Source organism: Trachemys scripta, chromosome 2, assembly GCF_013100865.1.
Source record: "Trachemys scripta elegans isolate TJP31775 chromosome 2, CAS_Tse_1.0, whole genome shotgun sequence".
Taxonomy (NCBI): domain Eukaryota; kingdom Metazoa; phylum Chordata; order Testudines; family Emydidae; genus Trachemys; species Trachemys scripta.
In genome coordinates this window covers 73603-89239 of record NC_048299.1, presented here as the reverse complement: position 1 = coordinate 89239, position 15637 = coordinate 73603, and the positions used below count along the sequence as shown (strand labels likewise).

The 15637-nt window shown below is 49.8% G+C and overlaps 2 protein-coding genes across 2 annotated transcripts in view; both read right to left on the bottom strand.

The window, feature by feature from the left end:
• The window catches only part of LOC117873922 (stonustoxin subunit alpha-like), a 46432-nt gene extending 42441 nt beyond the window's left edge, over window positions 1–3991 (bottom strand). The window contains exons 1-2 of the mRNA XM_034763824.1: window positions 3977–3991; window positions 279–2367 (exon numbers count right to left, since the gene is read on the bottom strand). Coding sequence (XP_034619715.1) covers window positions 279–2367; window positions 3977–3991 — 2104 coding nt within the window. The remainder of the gene's footprint in view (window positions 1–278; window positions 2368–3976) is intronic.
• Window positions 3992–4044: 53 nt separating this feature from the next.
• LOC117873921 overlaps window positions 4045–15637 on the bottom strand; it is a 38162-nt gene continuing 26569 nt past the window's right edge. The window contains exon 4 of the mRNA XM_034763823.1: window positions 4045–5810. Coding sequence (XP_034619714.1) covers window positions 4045–5810 — 1766 coding nt within the window. The remainder of the gene's footprint in view (window positions 5811–15637) is intronic.

Sequence of the window (15637 nt, the reverse complement as noted above, 5' to 3'; positions counted from 1 at the left end):
GGCCGTTCTTATGTTGATCCACTCTGTGCCCTGAGTCTGGGGCATTGATCACATCAGCCACTCAGTCCACGAACAGGAACCAGCTCGGGTATTTATCTGGAAGCTAGGATTTATTTCTACTTGGATTCATTATTTGAATGGAAGCCGAGCCTGCATTATACACCCAGGATCATTTAGATTCATGCCCTTGATAAGGAATCTCTTACCTGATCCAGTAGCTCCAGGCACTAGAGGGCTGTAGTTGAGGGAATAATACGCAGATTTAATGAAATGTTTACCTTTCTTTAGCGTTGAGATAGAACTCTCCTCGCTTGGGTCACTCACAGCTCCGTCCGCACACACAGCCGACACTCGGAATCTGTAGGGTGTCTCAGGCCTCAGTCCATCAATGTTACAGGACTCTGTTCTCTCTCCTGTCCTTCGTTCCAGCCATTTGCCTTTCCCCTCCTGACTCGTATCTCCTGTCTTCTCTTTGTATTCCACCTGATACTCCCTTATAATGACTCCTTCTCCAACCAGAGTTGGACTCTCCCAGCTGAGGGTGATGGCAGATGAATCTACAGTAGTTTTTCCAGGCTTTCCAGGCGGGCTGGTTGGAGAGAGCGTCTTCACAGGATCACTCACGTCGCTGCTCTCGCTGAGCCCTGGTTTGCTCATGGCAGCGTATCGGAACTGGTACTCGGTGTTTGCACGTAGCCCTGTTACTGTGAATGTCTCTTGTGTGTTATTTACATCCACAACCGTCCAGTTCTCCTGCCCTACAATTCTGTACTCTGCCCGATAGCCGGATATCGCAGCCCTGCCATAGGCTGCTGGGTTAAACGTGAGCTGCACACGGTCATGTCTGATTCCACCCATCAGGGGAGGAAGAGGCTTTGATGGAGGCTCAAAGTTGGTGCTGACCAGCTCTCCATCTGCATACAGGTAAATGGAAGCTCCTGGATGCTCCTCATCTGGAACAGAGGCCACAATGAACCGGGTGTTTCCATGAGATTTATTGACGTTGGTAAAGTCAGAGAAGGACTTTGCGAATTTTCGTGCTTTTCTTCTTATCTCTTCATCCACAAACCACTGTTTGGAGTTTGATTTCTCATAGGGAGAACTGGCTGGTGCTGATTCTTGATTTTTCTCCAGAAACTGTCTTTGAAGCCAAAATTTCAAATCTGATAAATATGGTTCTTTGTTGTGTATTGAAGTGAGTGTGAAAGACACAACAGAATCATGCTTAGGGCTGAGGACTATTTTTTCTAGTTCACTCTCAGAGGATACGACTTCCACATTCTGTAGCACACTAAGGTAGGAATCCACTAAATTCATCTCTCGCTGCTTTGTATCCAGAAATTCATTGAGTCTCTGTGTATTGAACGGTGATTGTTCTTTGCTTTTAAAAATGTCCACCAGGGCTCCTTCCTCAACTCCACCTCCACGGATAGCAGGTAAGATTCCTGCTAGTTGTTGCTGGAAAGTCTGTCTGTGTTGCTGACACAGACCTTTGAATTGCTGGATTTTCTGTTTGATTTTGGGGAAGGTTGTGGCAATTGGATTTTTCATCATGTCATTGCATCGCATGTCCAGTTCAGTCAGTTGCTCCAAGGCTGTTTGAGCATCAAAGATCAGTGTTATGCTGATCTCACGCACCAGCTTAGCAGCTTTGGAATCCAGCTTGGTCAGCGGGTACAGCCAGACTCTCACTGGTACGGCCTTCTCCCCGCTGGCACCCAGCCGCTTGGGGAGGGTGGAATAAATTTTCATGGCATCTTGGAAATTAGTTGGATTTTTCTCAAGAGCAAAATCACCATGGAACTTGCAGTTAAAATTTTCAGCATTTAATTTTTCCTTTTCATCCATTTTGACAGCTCCTTCTCCTTCTATGGAAAACTTGGGTATCTTTTTAATTGCAATCTGGAGCTTTCCCTCTATGTCACGTACATTCTCAGAAGACAAAACTTCCCGGTCAAACACGAAGAAAGCCTGAGCCCCGTACAGCACAGCCGTGACCACATGGGTGGCCGTGCCTTGGTCAAATACAGCAGGATAAGAGACATTCTTTGGTCCTAAATGGCTCATAGTTAGGTGCTCAAACTTTGTTGTGGCAGAGTACTGGAGAGTAACTCTGGCCTGTTGTTTGGATTTTTTGGTGTCATTTAAGTATTTGGCAGATCCACTTACTTCAACCAACCCCCCCAGGAAACTGGCCTTCAGCGATGCTGTGACATTGAGGGCATTGGCCTTGTCTTCAATGGTGTCGGATGCAATGATCTCATAGCTAGTCCAGGGTTGTGGTTTTGTGTTTACATCCTTGAGAAGCTGTTCCGGGTCCCACAGCGTGATCCCTGGAATAGTAGAGACAAACACATGGTAACGTAACTGATAGATGCACAGGACACAGAGTTTATCCGTGGTTTAATTGTGTCTCATTTCTGAGATTGAAAAATAATGAGTGAAGGACATCAAGTAAACTGACCTGGTAATGTACAAACGTGCCAAGTCAAGGCTGGACTACGCCCCTAACAACCTTCCCTTGCCCCCGGCTTATTACAGGACTTTGGAAGATGTGATCTTTTCTGATATTTTTTTTAATCAATCCCTCTCCAGAGTGACTGAGTTCACTCCCCTTTAGGAGTACACTGTCACAGGCAGCAAGTGCTCTAGTTATGATCGAAATGTCACTTCCATTAGAAACATCTGGTTTATTGGATTTAAGAAGCTAGGAATTGCCACGCTTGACCTGATCCGTGATCCATCTAGCCCAGTATTCTGTCTCTGAGCGTAGCCAGCACCAGATCCTTCACAGGAAGGCACAAGAAACCTACTATATTGTTGGAAAATCTGCCCTCATGCAGGTCTCATCGATCTCTAATAGTTGGAGATTGGCTTAAATCTTGAGCATGAGGTTTTATATCCCTTCCTCCACTTTCTTTTCATTGTTATAATCCCCGTATTCCTGTTACCCATAGAAACGTCCAGTCCCTCTAAATGTCTAAGCCTGGCCTGGGGTGTCCGGGATTTTTCCTCCCTCCCCTCCCTTCCCCTCACGCAGAGTGCGGCGCGGCTGATTGGGCGCCTGGGCCTGATTTAGCTGCTCCCATTGGCCTCCAGCAGGCAGAGTCCCTCCCCTGCTCTCCCCCCCACCTCAGCGCCGCATCGCCAGCATCTGCAGGGGAGGGGCAGTGTGCTCGGCAGCTTGTTTGGTTTGGCTCCACGTGGCGCCAGCGGCTGGAGCGGCCTGGTGGTAAGAGGAGTCCCGGGGGGCTGTCGGGGAGCAGGGGGAGGGTTGGATGGGTTGGGAGTTCGGGGGGGGCTGTCTGGGGGTTGGGGCTGTAAGGTTTTGGGCAGTCAGGGTACAGGTAGGGGGTAGGATCCTGGNTTAAGCCCATTAACTGGCATTTTATTAAGTGTATCTTCCGGAGAGCCATCGGGTCTTGATTTCACAGCCGCTCTAGCTGGATAAACCGTCACTTCCCATGGTCGTTCATTCCAGCCGTTAACCACCCTCCCTGTTGAAAATGTGAGCCTCATGACTGATCTGAATTGGACTAGTTTTACTCTGAGTATCACGATATAGTGTTCATTAGAACTGGGGGGAGAGGGGAGTTGGACCAAAATCCTTTTTTTCTGAGCAACGCAGATTTGGGTTAACTGAAATATTTGATGAATCTGTGTCAAATGAGCTGGATTGTTTTGCTTTGATCTAAAACCTCAGAAAAATCGAAAAGGTCTAAATATTTTAAGTTTTCCATTTAAAATACTTTTTGTTTCAAAATTTTACTTCAATTTTATTAAAAAATATAACAATTGCAAAAACTGCAACTGATCAAACAAAACATTTCATTCAACTTGTCAGTCAGGCAAAAAAATGGAAATTTTTGAAAAAAAAATGAATTTGGGTCAACCAGAAACTAAAGTTTTTCATTTATGTTTCAGACTAGCCAGCAAACCAAGAAATCAGTTATTCACAGAGTTCTTTTGATCATACACTTTTTTTTCTCATCATTGCTATATACTGATTAGCCCTGTTCTCACCACTGACACAATTCTATTGCTTTAGGGCTGGTCGACACGGAAACTGACTCTACGGCTAGGGAGAGTCTTCACAGGATCACTCACGTCACTGCTCTCGCTGAGCCCTGGTTTGCTCACGGCAGCGTATCGGAACTGGTACTCGGTGTTTGCACGTAGCCCCGTTACTGTGAATGTCTCTTGTGTGTTATTTACATCCACAGCCGTCCAGTTCTCCTGCCCTACAATTCTGTACTCTGCCCGATAGCCGGATATCGCAGCCCTGCCATAGGCTGCTGGGTTAAACGTGAGCTGCACACGGTCATGTCTGATTCCATCCATCAGGGCAGGAAGAGGCTTTGATGGAGGCTCGAAATTGGGGCTGACCAGCTCTCCATCTGCATACAGGTAAATCGAAGCTCCTGGATGGTCCTCATCTGGAACGGAGGCCACAATGAACCGGGTCTTTGCTTGAGATTTATTGACATTAGTAAAGTCTAAGAAGGACTTTGTGAATTTTCGTGCTTTTCTTCTTATCTCTTCATCCTCAAACCACTGTTTGGAGTTTGATTTCTCATAGGGAGAACTGGCTGGTGCTGATTCTTGAATTTTCTCCAGAAACTGTCTTTTAAGCCAAAAGTTCAAATCTAATAAATATTGTTCTTTGTTGTGTAATGAAGTAAGTGTGAAAGACACAACAGAATCATGCTTAGGGCTGAGTACTATTTTTTCTAGTTCACTCTTGGAGGATACGACTTCCACATTCTGTAGCACAGTAAGGTAGAAATCCACTAAATTCATCTCTTGCTCCTTGGTATCCAGAAATTCATTGAGTCTCTGGGTATTGAATGGTGATTGTTCTTTGCTGCTTAAAATGTCCCCCAGGGCCCCTTCCTCTGCTCCTCCTCCACGGATACAGGGTAAGAGTTCTGATAGCTGTCGCTGGAAAGCCTGTCTGTACTGATTACACAGAGCTTGGAATTGCTGGACTTTCCTCTTGATTTCAGGGAAAGTTGTGGCAGTTCTGTCCTTCATCATGTCATTGCACCGCGTGTCTAATTCTGTGAGGTGCTCCACGACAGCTTCAACATTGGAAATCAGCCCAACGCTGATCTCACGTATCAGCTGAGTGCCTCTGGAATCTTGCTTGATGAGTGGATACAGTCGGACTGTCACTGGTATGGCCTTCTCCCCATTGGCTCCCAGCAACTTAGAGAGGGTGGAATAAACTTTTATGGCATCTTGATAAGTAACTGGATTGTTCTCAAGACCAAAGTCACCATAGAACGTACAAGTGATTTTTTCAGTCTTTTCTATTTCCTTATCCTCCATTTTGGACTCTCCATCTTCTTCTGAAATCTTTGGTATTTTTTCTATCGTAAGTTTCATCTTTCCCTGTATCTCTTCTATACTCTCAGGTGAAGAAACTTCCCGATCAAACACAAAGAAAGCCTGAGCCCCATACAGCACAGCTGTGACCACATGGGTTGCTTTGCCTTGGTCGAATACAGCAGGATAAGTAACCTGCTGTCCTAAATGGCTCATTGTCAGATGCTCAGACCTCGTTGTCATTTTGTATTGGAGAGTCACTCGGGCCTCATGTCTGGATTTCCTGGTGTCACTTAAATATACAGCAGATCCATTCATTTCAACTAAACCACACAGGAAACTGGCCTTCAGCGATTCACCAGCAAGGAGTGCAGAGGCCTTAGCCGCAATGGTGTCAGATGCAATAACCTGAAATTCAGTCTTGTATTGTTTTTGCATATCCACGTCCTTTCTAAGAGCCGCACTGTCCAATAGTGTGATACCTGCAAAATTCCAAACACAGAGTGACTAACAGGCTAGGAAATCTTTCCACAGTTTAAGCATGTCTAGAGCATGAATTGGGCCAGGTCATACTGGGCTGTTGACCAGACTTTTTTTCTTTTTAGCTGCCATCTTGTTCTCCAGAATCTCAGCTTTCATTTCAGATTAAGGCTCTAGCCCTCGTGGTTGTGAAGAATAAAATGTGACCCAAGTGTAACTACTGCAGTGAGGTTTACCTGAATCTGCAGAAACAATAGCCCAGAAAGGTCTGAAGTGCCCCAGTCATCTCCATAAGGGGTTAAACGAGATGCCCAATGACAGTAATTTAAATGTCAACATCGCTAATGATGTCACTGCTGCACAGTCTAGTCTGCACTAGAAGCGCTACATCGACACAGCTGCACCATTGCAGCTGCGCTGCTGTAACGCGCCTGGGGAAGAGGCTCTAAGCCGAGGGGAGACAGCTCTCCCATCCCCATAACTCCATCGCCGTGAGAGGTGGTAACCATGGCGATGGGAGGCGCTCGCCCACAGACAGAGCACTGTCTACACTGGTGCTTAAATTGACATGAATTAAGTGGCTCGGGGAGGTGGATTATTCCCACCCCTGAGAGATGTAAGTTATACCAAAGTAAGCTCTAGTGTAGACAAGCCCTTGGAAAGGCGAGGGAGAGTCACAGAGCTGCACAATCTACTGGGATTGACACTTCATTTTGGTGCCACGTGCGGGAGGCAGCTGGGTGCTATTGTGACAGTGGGATACGTCGGTATCAAATTATGAATTTTATTTTGTATTATTTGTAACCTCCCCCTTTCCCTCCTGGGTTACTTGAGAGCAGGGAACTCTCACCTGTTGCCAGGGCACCTGACGTCATTAAGGATAATGGAGATCCTGGGGGTCCCCGCTGAGATGGGAAATTAGGTGGAATCCTGCAGTCGTTCTTTTACTGATAGGAATATTTATAGTTGGTGGTGCCTCCACCTGGACAGGCACCGAATAAATCTGTGTTTGTACTTCGGTTGCCTCCAGGACCAAAAATATCAATAACGGATCTTATGCAGCAATATAAAACCAACACACTTTTACTTAAAATGTACCCCAACAGCACACGATAGAAAATGCGCCAGAGTAACATGGATTAAGTTGTTCTATCCCTACCAGATCAGTAGGTGGCGCTGCAATAGCTCAGCTAATGACTGCAGCTTTCAACAGCAAGTTGCAATCTAACCCTGTAAGCAGGCGGACTCATCCCTGTGGCGCCTCCTGCTGGTCTCTCAGGGAATGAGCTCAATTTCCAGCCTGGAGCTCCCCTGCTCCTCTGGCTCTCCCCAGCCCTGCTTCACTCCCAGGTACCCTCTTACTCCCCTGCAGCCAGGCCGGTCTCCCTCCACCGCTAGAGGAGAGACTCTGCTCTGCTTCTGGCTGCCTTGAACTTCTTATAAGCCCCAGCTGCCCTGACTGGGGCGTGGCCCCGGTGTAGCTCCTTCCCCAATCCGCTTGGGCTTTTTCTCCTAGCCCCGAGCCCTCTCCGAGAGCTGGCTTCTCCCCTGTCAGGGCTGGAGTGGGTAACCACCCTGCTACAAACCGTAACCAGCACTCTTGGCGCTATTCACAGCTCCGCCCATCCCAGAGTGCGCGCTCTCCCTTAGCCCTATAGTTCTGGGCCCTCTCCTGCATCGGCTACTGAACGAGCAGGGGTTCAGGCCAGCACTTTGTAAGTCTGTCAGTGGGAGTGCAGGTGAAACAAGGAGTGGGGTAATTTTGTGTTTTGCCGGCAGTAACAGTTGTTATGTCAGAGGGCAATAGCCCCAGGATGACACACGCTTTCTGCAGTTGTCTGCAATCACATGCAGATCTGCTGCACAGCTGACAGTCTCCAGCCGCCTCCCTCAGTGCTTAGCTCTGGAGACGGCGTCCCTGAGCTACGGCTCAGCACTAAGAAGCGGGCAGCTGTAGTGTAGCCTTAACCCTGGTGACCAGATTGGCTGGTGTCTCCCGGAATCGGGCTCGATCTCCCAGAGGCTACTGAAGGCAATCCGGGAGACTTTGGGCCACTAAAAATCTGGCGGTGCAGCGGGGCTAAGGCAGGCTGCCTACCTGCCCTGGCTCCGCACGGCTCCTGGAAGCAGGGCCGGCTCTAGGCACCAGCAAAGCAAGCAGGTGCTTGGGGCGGCACATTTCCAAGGGGCACAAGAATCCAGCCTGGGAGCTGAGAACCAACAAGGGGCCCTGGGAGCTGTAGTTCCTTGGTTAGCTCCCTGCCTATAGAGCCAGCCCTGGAGCAGGGAAAGAACTACATTTCCCAGCATTCCCTCAGCTGCTATCAACAGGAAAGACGGGGAGGGAGTGAGGTAGCTGAGACCTCATGCTGCAGCCTGCTGTGGATGGAGAGCTCACTGCCAGAACGGGGTGGCTCTGGGAAGGGCAGGGAGACCATATTTTAACATTCAAAAAAGAGGACACCCCACGGGGGGGAAGGGAAGCTCCGCCCCCTATCCCCTCCCTCCCACTTCCTGCCCCCGACTACCCCCCACAGAACCCCCAACCCATCCAACCCCCCCTGCACCTTGTCCCCTGATCGCCCCCTNCCCCCAACTTCCGACCTATCCAACCCCCCCTACTTCCTGTCCCTTGACTGCCCCCAGGATCCCATGCTCCTTCTCCAACCCCCCTTACTGTGCCGCTCAGACCAGCGTGTCTGGCTCCACGTGAAGTCAGACACGCAGCTACGCTACCCCGCAGAGCGCGCAGCCCCGCCCCCCCGCCCTCCCCAGAGTGCTGCCGGCGCGGCGTGCTGAGGCTGCAGGGGAGGAGAGGGGGGAGCCGGGGAGGGGCTCTGCCTGCTGGAGGCCCCGATGTGAGTGCTTAATCCAGCTGGGCCGCCCGGTCAGCCGCACCGCGCTCTGCACTGGGAGGGAAATCTTCATAGAATCATAGACTCATAGACTTTAAGGTCAGAAGGGACCATTATGATCATCTAGTCTGACCCCCTGCACAATGCAGGCCCCAGAATCTCACCCACCCACTCCTGTATCAAACCTGTGTCTGAGCCATTGAAGTCCTCAAATCATGGTTTAAAGACTTCAAGGTGCAGAGAATCTTCCATCAAGTGACCCGTGCCCCACGCTGCAGAGCAAGGTGAAAAACCTCCAGGGCCTTTGCCAATCTGCCCTGGAGGAAAATTCCTTCCCGACCCCAAATATGGCGATCAGCTAAACCCTGCGCATGTGGGCAAGACTCACCAGCCAGCACCCAGGAAAGAATTCTCTGTAGTAACTCAGATCCCACCCCATCTAACATCCCATCACAGGCCATTGGGCATATTTACCGCTAATAGTCAAAGACAAATTAATTGCCAAAATTAGGCTATCCCATCATACCATCCCCTCCATAAACTTATCAAGCTTAGTCTTGAAGCCAGATACCTTTTGAGAGTTTTACAAAGTCCTCCCAGACGGCTATTTAAAACCCAAAAAGCCGGACATGTCTGTGAAAATACGGACATATGGTAGGTAACCCTAGAACGGGGAACAAGTATGCCCAAGGAGTAGAAGGCTTTGGCCCAGATTATCCCCTTCAGAAGACTTCCCCAGCCTGGATTAGGGATACTGGTGTGACCTCACCTTGCAGCCCCCAAAGAAAGAATTGGGTGGACTAAATGGACAGTGCCCCTCTCTATCTGAAGCCTAGCAAGGCAGGTATGTGGATCCCACTAGAATTTAAAATGAAAGTAAGGGAGGGGAGGCTCTGGACCTGGGCAGCTTTAGATACAGTACCAGGCACGTAGGAGGATTTCCACTTCTGAGCCATGGAAGCCGAAATTGACTTTTCCTTTCCAGATATAGCTAATATTCAGAAAGGGAATCTAGCACCTGCCTTCCAGATTTGAACACCTCAAAATTCAGGAGGGCTCAAGCTCAGTTTGGGCGGCTGTTACTTCATTTCTCCCAAATCAAATCTACTGATCCACTGGAACTTGCTGTAGAAAAAGTAGAATAAATTGAGCAAGAAATGCTTCCCAGTGGTTATTAGGACTGGAATTGCTATTTTCAACAGCCATTGCCTTTTTTTTGTATGTTTGTTTGTTTGTTTAAAAGGAAGACAGTGATATGGCATTGGCAAATTCCCCATAGAAACCAAGAATGGAACAAAAGAATAATAAAGGCACCTCAACTTTTCCTCATTTATGTAGGACAGTCTTATAATATGCATCCAGATATCCTCCAGTCACACACGCTGAAAATTGTTCCACTTTATTGCAGTTCTGTAACCATATGGGAACCAATCCTGTCTGTGTTCTGTGCACACCCAAAATTCCTGCTGAATGACCTGCCCTGGGAGCGAGTTACCAGTGACCCAGGGCTGGGGTGGCAGGAGGGTGCAGTTGGTGGGGAGGGGGGAGCCCAGGACTGGGGTGGCAGGAGGTGTGGGGGGGGGGGCAGAGCTGGGGGGGCAAGGGGTGCGGGGGAGGGGGAAGAGTCCAGGGCTGGGTTGGGGGGCAGCCAAAAATTTTTTTCCTTGGGGCAGCAAGAAACCTAGAGCCAGCCCTGCCTGGAAGTGACCGGCACGTCCCTGCGACCTCTAGGCACAGGGGCGATCATGTGGCTCTATGCACTGCCCCCGCCCTGAGCGCCAACTAGGTAGTTCCCATTGGCTGGGAACTGCAACCAATAGGAGCTGTAGGGGCGGTGCCTGCAGGCAGGGACAGCATGTGGAGCCACCTGGTCCTGCCCTACGGGCCACAGGGATGTGCCAGTCGCTTCCGTGAGCAGCACAGAGCCAGGGTAGGCAGGAAGCCTTAGCCCTGCTGCACCGCCAACCAGGAGCTGCCCAAGGTAAGCACCGCCTGGCTGGAGCCCTCACCCCGAGCCCCCTCCCGCACCCCAATCCTCTGCTCCGGGCTCAGCCCAGTGTCCCCTTCCACACTCCGAACCCATTGGCTCCAGTCCAGAGCCTGCCCTCTCTCCTGCACCCCAACCCCCTACCCCAACCCGGTGAAAGTGAGTGAGGGTGGGGGACAGCGGACGACGGAGGGAGGGGGATGTAGTGAGCAGGGGCAGGGCCTTGGAGAAGGAGTGGGGCAGGGCTGCAGCCTCGGGGAAGGGGTGGGCTGGGATGGGGCAAGGGTGTTTTAGTTTGTGTGATTAGACAGTTGGCAGCCCTCTGTGTCTTTAACCCCAGCAACTCACCAGCAGGGCTCCATCATCTCTTCTCCTCAGCCCAGACCCAAGGGGAGCAGCAGCTCTGTCTTCCAGGTCCCTGCCCCCATGCAACTCACTGACCCCCGGGAAGCTCAGTCCAGTCCCAGAGGGTGCCCATCACTGCCTCATGAGCCCTGCAGTCCTTCACAGCCAGGATTCAGTACCGAGAGGTCTCTCTAATCAGAATACCACTGAGAGGATTCAAAGGCTCCCCAAGTAGGTGTGCCCGCATACGTACTGAACATCAGTGCATGTGCCCAAGGGCAAGCCTGCTGTGCTGCAGTGCAGATAGTGTCCTGCCTGGGAAAATGTCTGACACTTCACTGAGGGACCATCGCTGAGAACAGTCTGAGGCCATGGACCTGAACTCAACTACTGCCCACCTCCATGGGGTCTGGGGTCTCTCTACACTGGGTCTTACAAGGGGGATGAGCATATATGACGGGTCTGGAGCTTCAATCTGATCCCAGAGACAGGCCCTATATACGAGCGGAGTTCTGCTTTGAGCAGAGGCCATTGCCACACATAAGAAGGATGTGCTGGGCTTGCGTCTCTGGACTTCTGCTACTTTCCAAGATCTGACATCTCAGGTGCTTTAACAGGAACAGGTCTATGGACAAGACATTCCTTTTTGCTAAGCCCATGTTCCTTGCCGTGCAAGAAGCTTAACTCTGTCTCTGAAGGGTTAACCAGATGCCTGGAGTGCCCATAGCCGAGGTGGAGCTCGGGGGGAGCATGTGTAAGTGAACGGGGGGTCAGGAGGTCTCAGACACGGGTCTCAGGGTCTAGAGCAGCTCTGCTCATATATTTATTCAGCTGAATTTATGAACTGTTCCTATGCCCCACCTATTCACAATTGTAATTAAATAGGGGGCAAAGGGGGCACTCAAGCCCTAGGAAGAAAAGATGGCCTTGTGTTTAAGGCACTGGTCTGGGACTCAGGAGATCTGGTTCAAGATTTTGCCCTTCCACAGACTCCATGTGGACTATGGGAAAGTCTCTTAGGGATGACTACACTGTACACTAAGCCCAGATCTGTGGGCTTGTGGACGTGGTGTTTGCAAGCCCACACTTGTGTGTCCATACTGCATTGTAAACCTGGGTCTCACAGTCATGCTAGTGCTTCCACACACCATCACTACACAGACCTTCTGACTCTGGTCTGCAGCCCCACTGCACAATGACAGGGCCTGGAGCCAAGTCACAGCAGGACTGGGGACCCACCACCCTAGCAGAGTCCAGGATCCAGGGCCTGAGTGCTTGCTGACCCGAGTCAGACTGATTTGTGTGTGGATGGAAGGGGTGGCTTGGGCTCAAACCTGGGTCAGAGCCCAGACTCAGGGTATGTCTACACTGGGAAGTTACAGGGCAGTATATCAGCTTTCTGCGCAGAAACTCCCCTGGTGTACATACTGCCAAGGCACTTAGTGCGCAGTAACTGCGGAGTTGCAACACTGTAAAAAAACCACCCTGACGAGAGGAGTAAGGCTCCCAGTGCAGTGGCTTCTGCGCTCTGTTGTCAGTGTGAACACGTCCATTGCTTTGAGCACAGTAGCTGGCCTCCGGAAATGTCCCATGATCCCTCAAGTGGACGCTCTGCTCATTGTTTTGAATTCGGCTGGCAGCCATGGAGGCGCCGCTCCCCTTTCGAAGCTCCGTTTCTGACAGCTGTTGAGTGCTGTGCTGATCTGCTCCGGGACACACAGCAAACCATCAACGTGGAATGCTCAGGTTGTTGAACACAGAGGCAGGGGTGTGTGTGTGTTTGTGTGTATAAAAGAGAGAGAGAGAGAAATTGCTGTGCAGAGAGCTAGGGAGGTAGAATCATAGAATCATAGAATCATAGACTATCAGGGTTGGAAGGGACCTCAAGAGGTATCTAGTCCAACCCCCTGCTCAAAGCAGGACCAATTCCCAACTAAATCATCCCAGCCAGGGCTTTGTCAAGCCGGGCCTTAAAAACCTCCAAGGAAGGAGACTCCACCACCTCCCTAGGTAACGCATTCCAGTGTTTCACCACCCTCCTAGTGAAATAGTTTTTCCTGATATCCAACCTGGACCTCCCCCACCGCAACTTGAGACCATTGCTCCTTGTTCTGTCATCTGCCACCACTGAGAACAGCCGAGCTCCATCCTCTTTGGAACCCCCCTTCAGGTAGTTGAAGGCTGCTATCAAATCCCCCCTCATTCTTCTCTTCTGCAGACTAAATAAGCCCAGTTCCCTCAGCCTCTCCTCATAAGTCATGTGCTCCAGACCCCTAATCATTTTTGTTGCCCTCCGCTGGACTCTTTCCAATTTTTCCACATCCTTCTTGTAGTGTGGGGCCCAAAACTGGATACAGTACTCCAGATGAGGCCTCACCAATGTCGAATAAAGGGGAACGATCACGTTCCTCGATCTGCTGGCAATGCCCCTACTTATACAGCCCAAAATGCCATTAGCCTTCTTGGCAACAAGGGCACACTGTTGACTCATATCCAGCTTCTCGTCCACTGTGACCCTTTGGTCCTTTTCTGCAGAACTGCTACCTAGCCATTCGGTCCCTAGTCTGTAGCAGTGCATGGGATTCTTCCGTCCTAAGTGCAGGACTCTGCACTTGTCCTTGTTGAACCTCATCAGGTTTTTTTCTGCCCAATCCTCTAATTTGTCTAGGTCCCTCTGTATCCGATCCCTACCCTCTAGTGTATCTACCACGCCTCCTAGTTTAGTGTCATCTGCAAACTTGCTGAGAGTGCAGTCCACACCATCCTCCAGATCATTAATAAAGATATTAAACAAAACTGGCCCCAGGACCGACCCTTGGGGCACTCCGCTTGAAACCGGCTGCCAACTAGACATGGAGCCATTGATCACTACCCGTTGAGCCCGACGATCTAGCCAGTTTTCTATCCACCTTACAGTCCATTCATCCAGCCCATACTTCTTTAACTTGGCGGCAAGAATACTGTGGGAGACCGTATCAAAAGCTTTGCTAAAGTCAAGGAATAACACATCCACTGCTTTCCCCTCATCCACAGAGCCAGTTATCTCATCATAGAAGGCAATTAGGTTAGNACCCTGCAGCCACTTGCACACTGGGATAGCTACCACAATGCATTGCTCTCTTTGCCGTTGCAAGAGCTGCTAATGTTGACGTGCTCCACCATCACACGGAGCACAGTGTGGACACACAACAGTGGTTTAATTCCAGCGCATTAATAAAACAGGTATAACTTGTTGTGCAGAAACTTGCCAGTGTAGACATACCCTTGGTGTGCAGTGTAGAATGTCTTAATCCAGTGAATCCTGCAAGTCCCCCTGCGACTTGGCTCCAAGCCCTGACAATTTGCCATGTGGATGCAGATCAAGCTGCAGACCCGAGTCACAAGCTCTGCGTAGTGCAGTGTGGATGTGTAAGCCTGGGCGTGAGACCAAGTACATCATACCCCTAGGGCCAGATTTGCAAGTGCTCAGCACACACAAATGGGGCCAGATTTTCAAAAGCGCTCAGCTCGTGTTGCTTATGGCTAAATGTTCAAAAGGCCACGGTATCCAACGTGCTGAGCTCTTTGAAAACCTGCTCGGGTCGTTTGGTGCCCAAATGGAAGCTGAACTCTTTTGATTTGTCTGTACCTCAGTCCCCTGTCTGTATAATGAGGATAATAATTATTCCTCTCTACCAACCTTTCTCTGTCTTGTTTATTTAGACTGTCAGCTCTTCGGGGCAGAGCCCGTCTCTGACTGTGTGACTTGCACAGAGGGGTGGTTGGGGTCTCCAGGTGCTATTGTGATGCAAAGAGTAAATAATAATAATCAAGCCAGGGGAGCAGCCATCAATCATAGTGGCACAACAACTGAAAACAGACCTCCCACATTGTGTGTTCCTGCTCCTAGGATCGAACTGCTTCATCAATACCCTGAGAAAAGCAGCCTCTGTTTGCTTTATCCTTTCCCTGGTGTTCTCAAAATACCCTTTTAAGGCCTGAGACCAGTGTTGGTACTTTGTTAAAACAACAGACAAGATAAAATAGAGTAACTTAGACCAGTGACAGCAAGGAAGGGCTAATATGCATAAGAATACATGCAGTCTGTGTCTAGAGAGGGGGTTTTTGAGCAGCAGGCAGTGAGATGGGCCCAGAAAAACTGATCAGCAATGGATTGGCCCTATGATACAGTTATATTGTTACTCCTTTTCACCCAACCAGTTAGCCAAATTAGGGGTAGTGAGGATTGTTCCAGTTAGGAGGAGAAACTGACGCTAGAATCAGTTATTTTCTTTGACGCCATTTTATTTATTTACAAAGACACACTCTGTTTCCCTGAACACAGTAGGAGTCAAACTGCAGGAAAGAATTCTTTTGCTGCCTTTCTTGCCTGTACTGGGCACCCCAAAAGCTCTCTCTCGGGGCCATATTACCAGCACTTCTGTTACCGTGTGAGTCACACTGCCCCCACCTGACTCAAACAATGCCCAGGCAGGCCTCTGACCGCATGGTTCAAATTCCTGAGTGGCCTTGGACTTGCTATTATTTTGGCCACAGACATGGGCCTGTGTTTGGGGTGGAGGCCACTTAACTGTTTCAGCCACCTGTAGGGTTACCATACGTCCGGATTTTCCCGGACATGTCCGGCTTTTTGGGCTCCAAA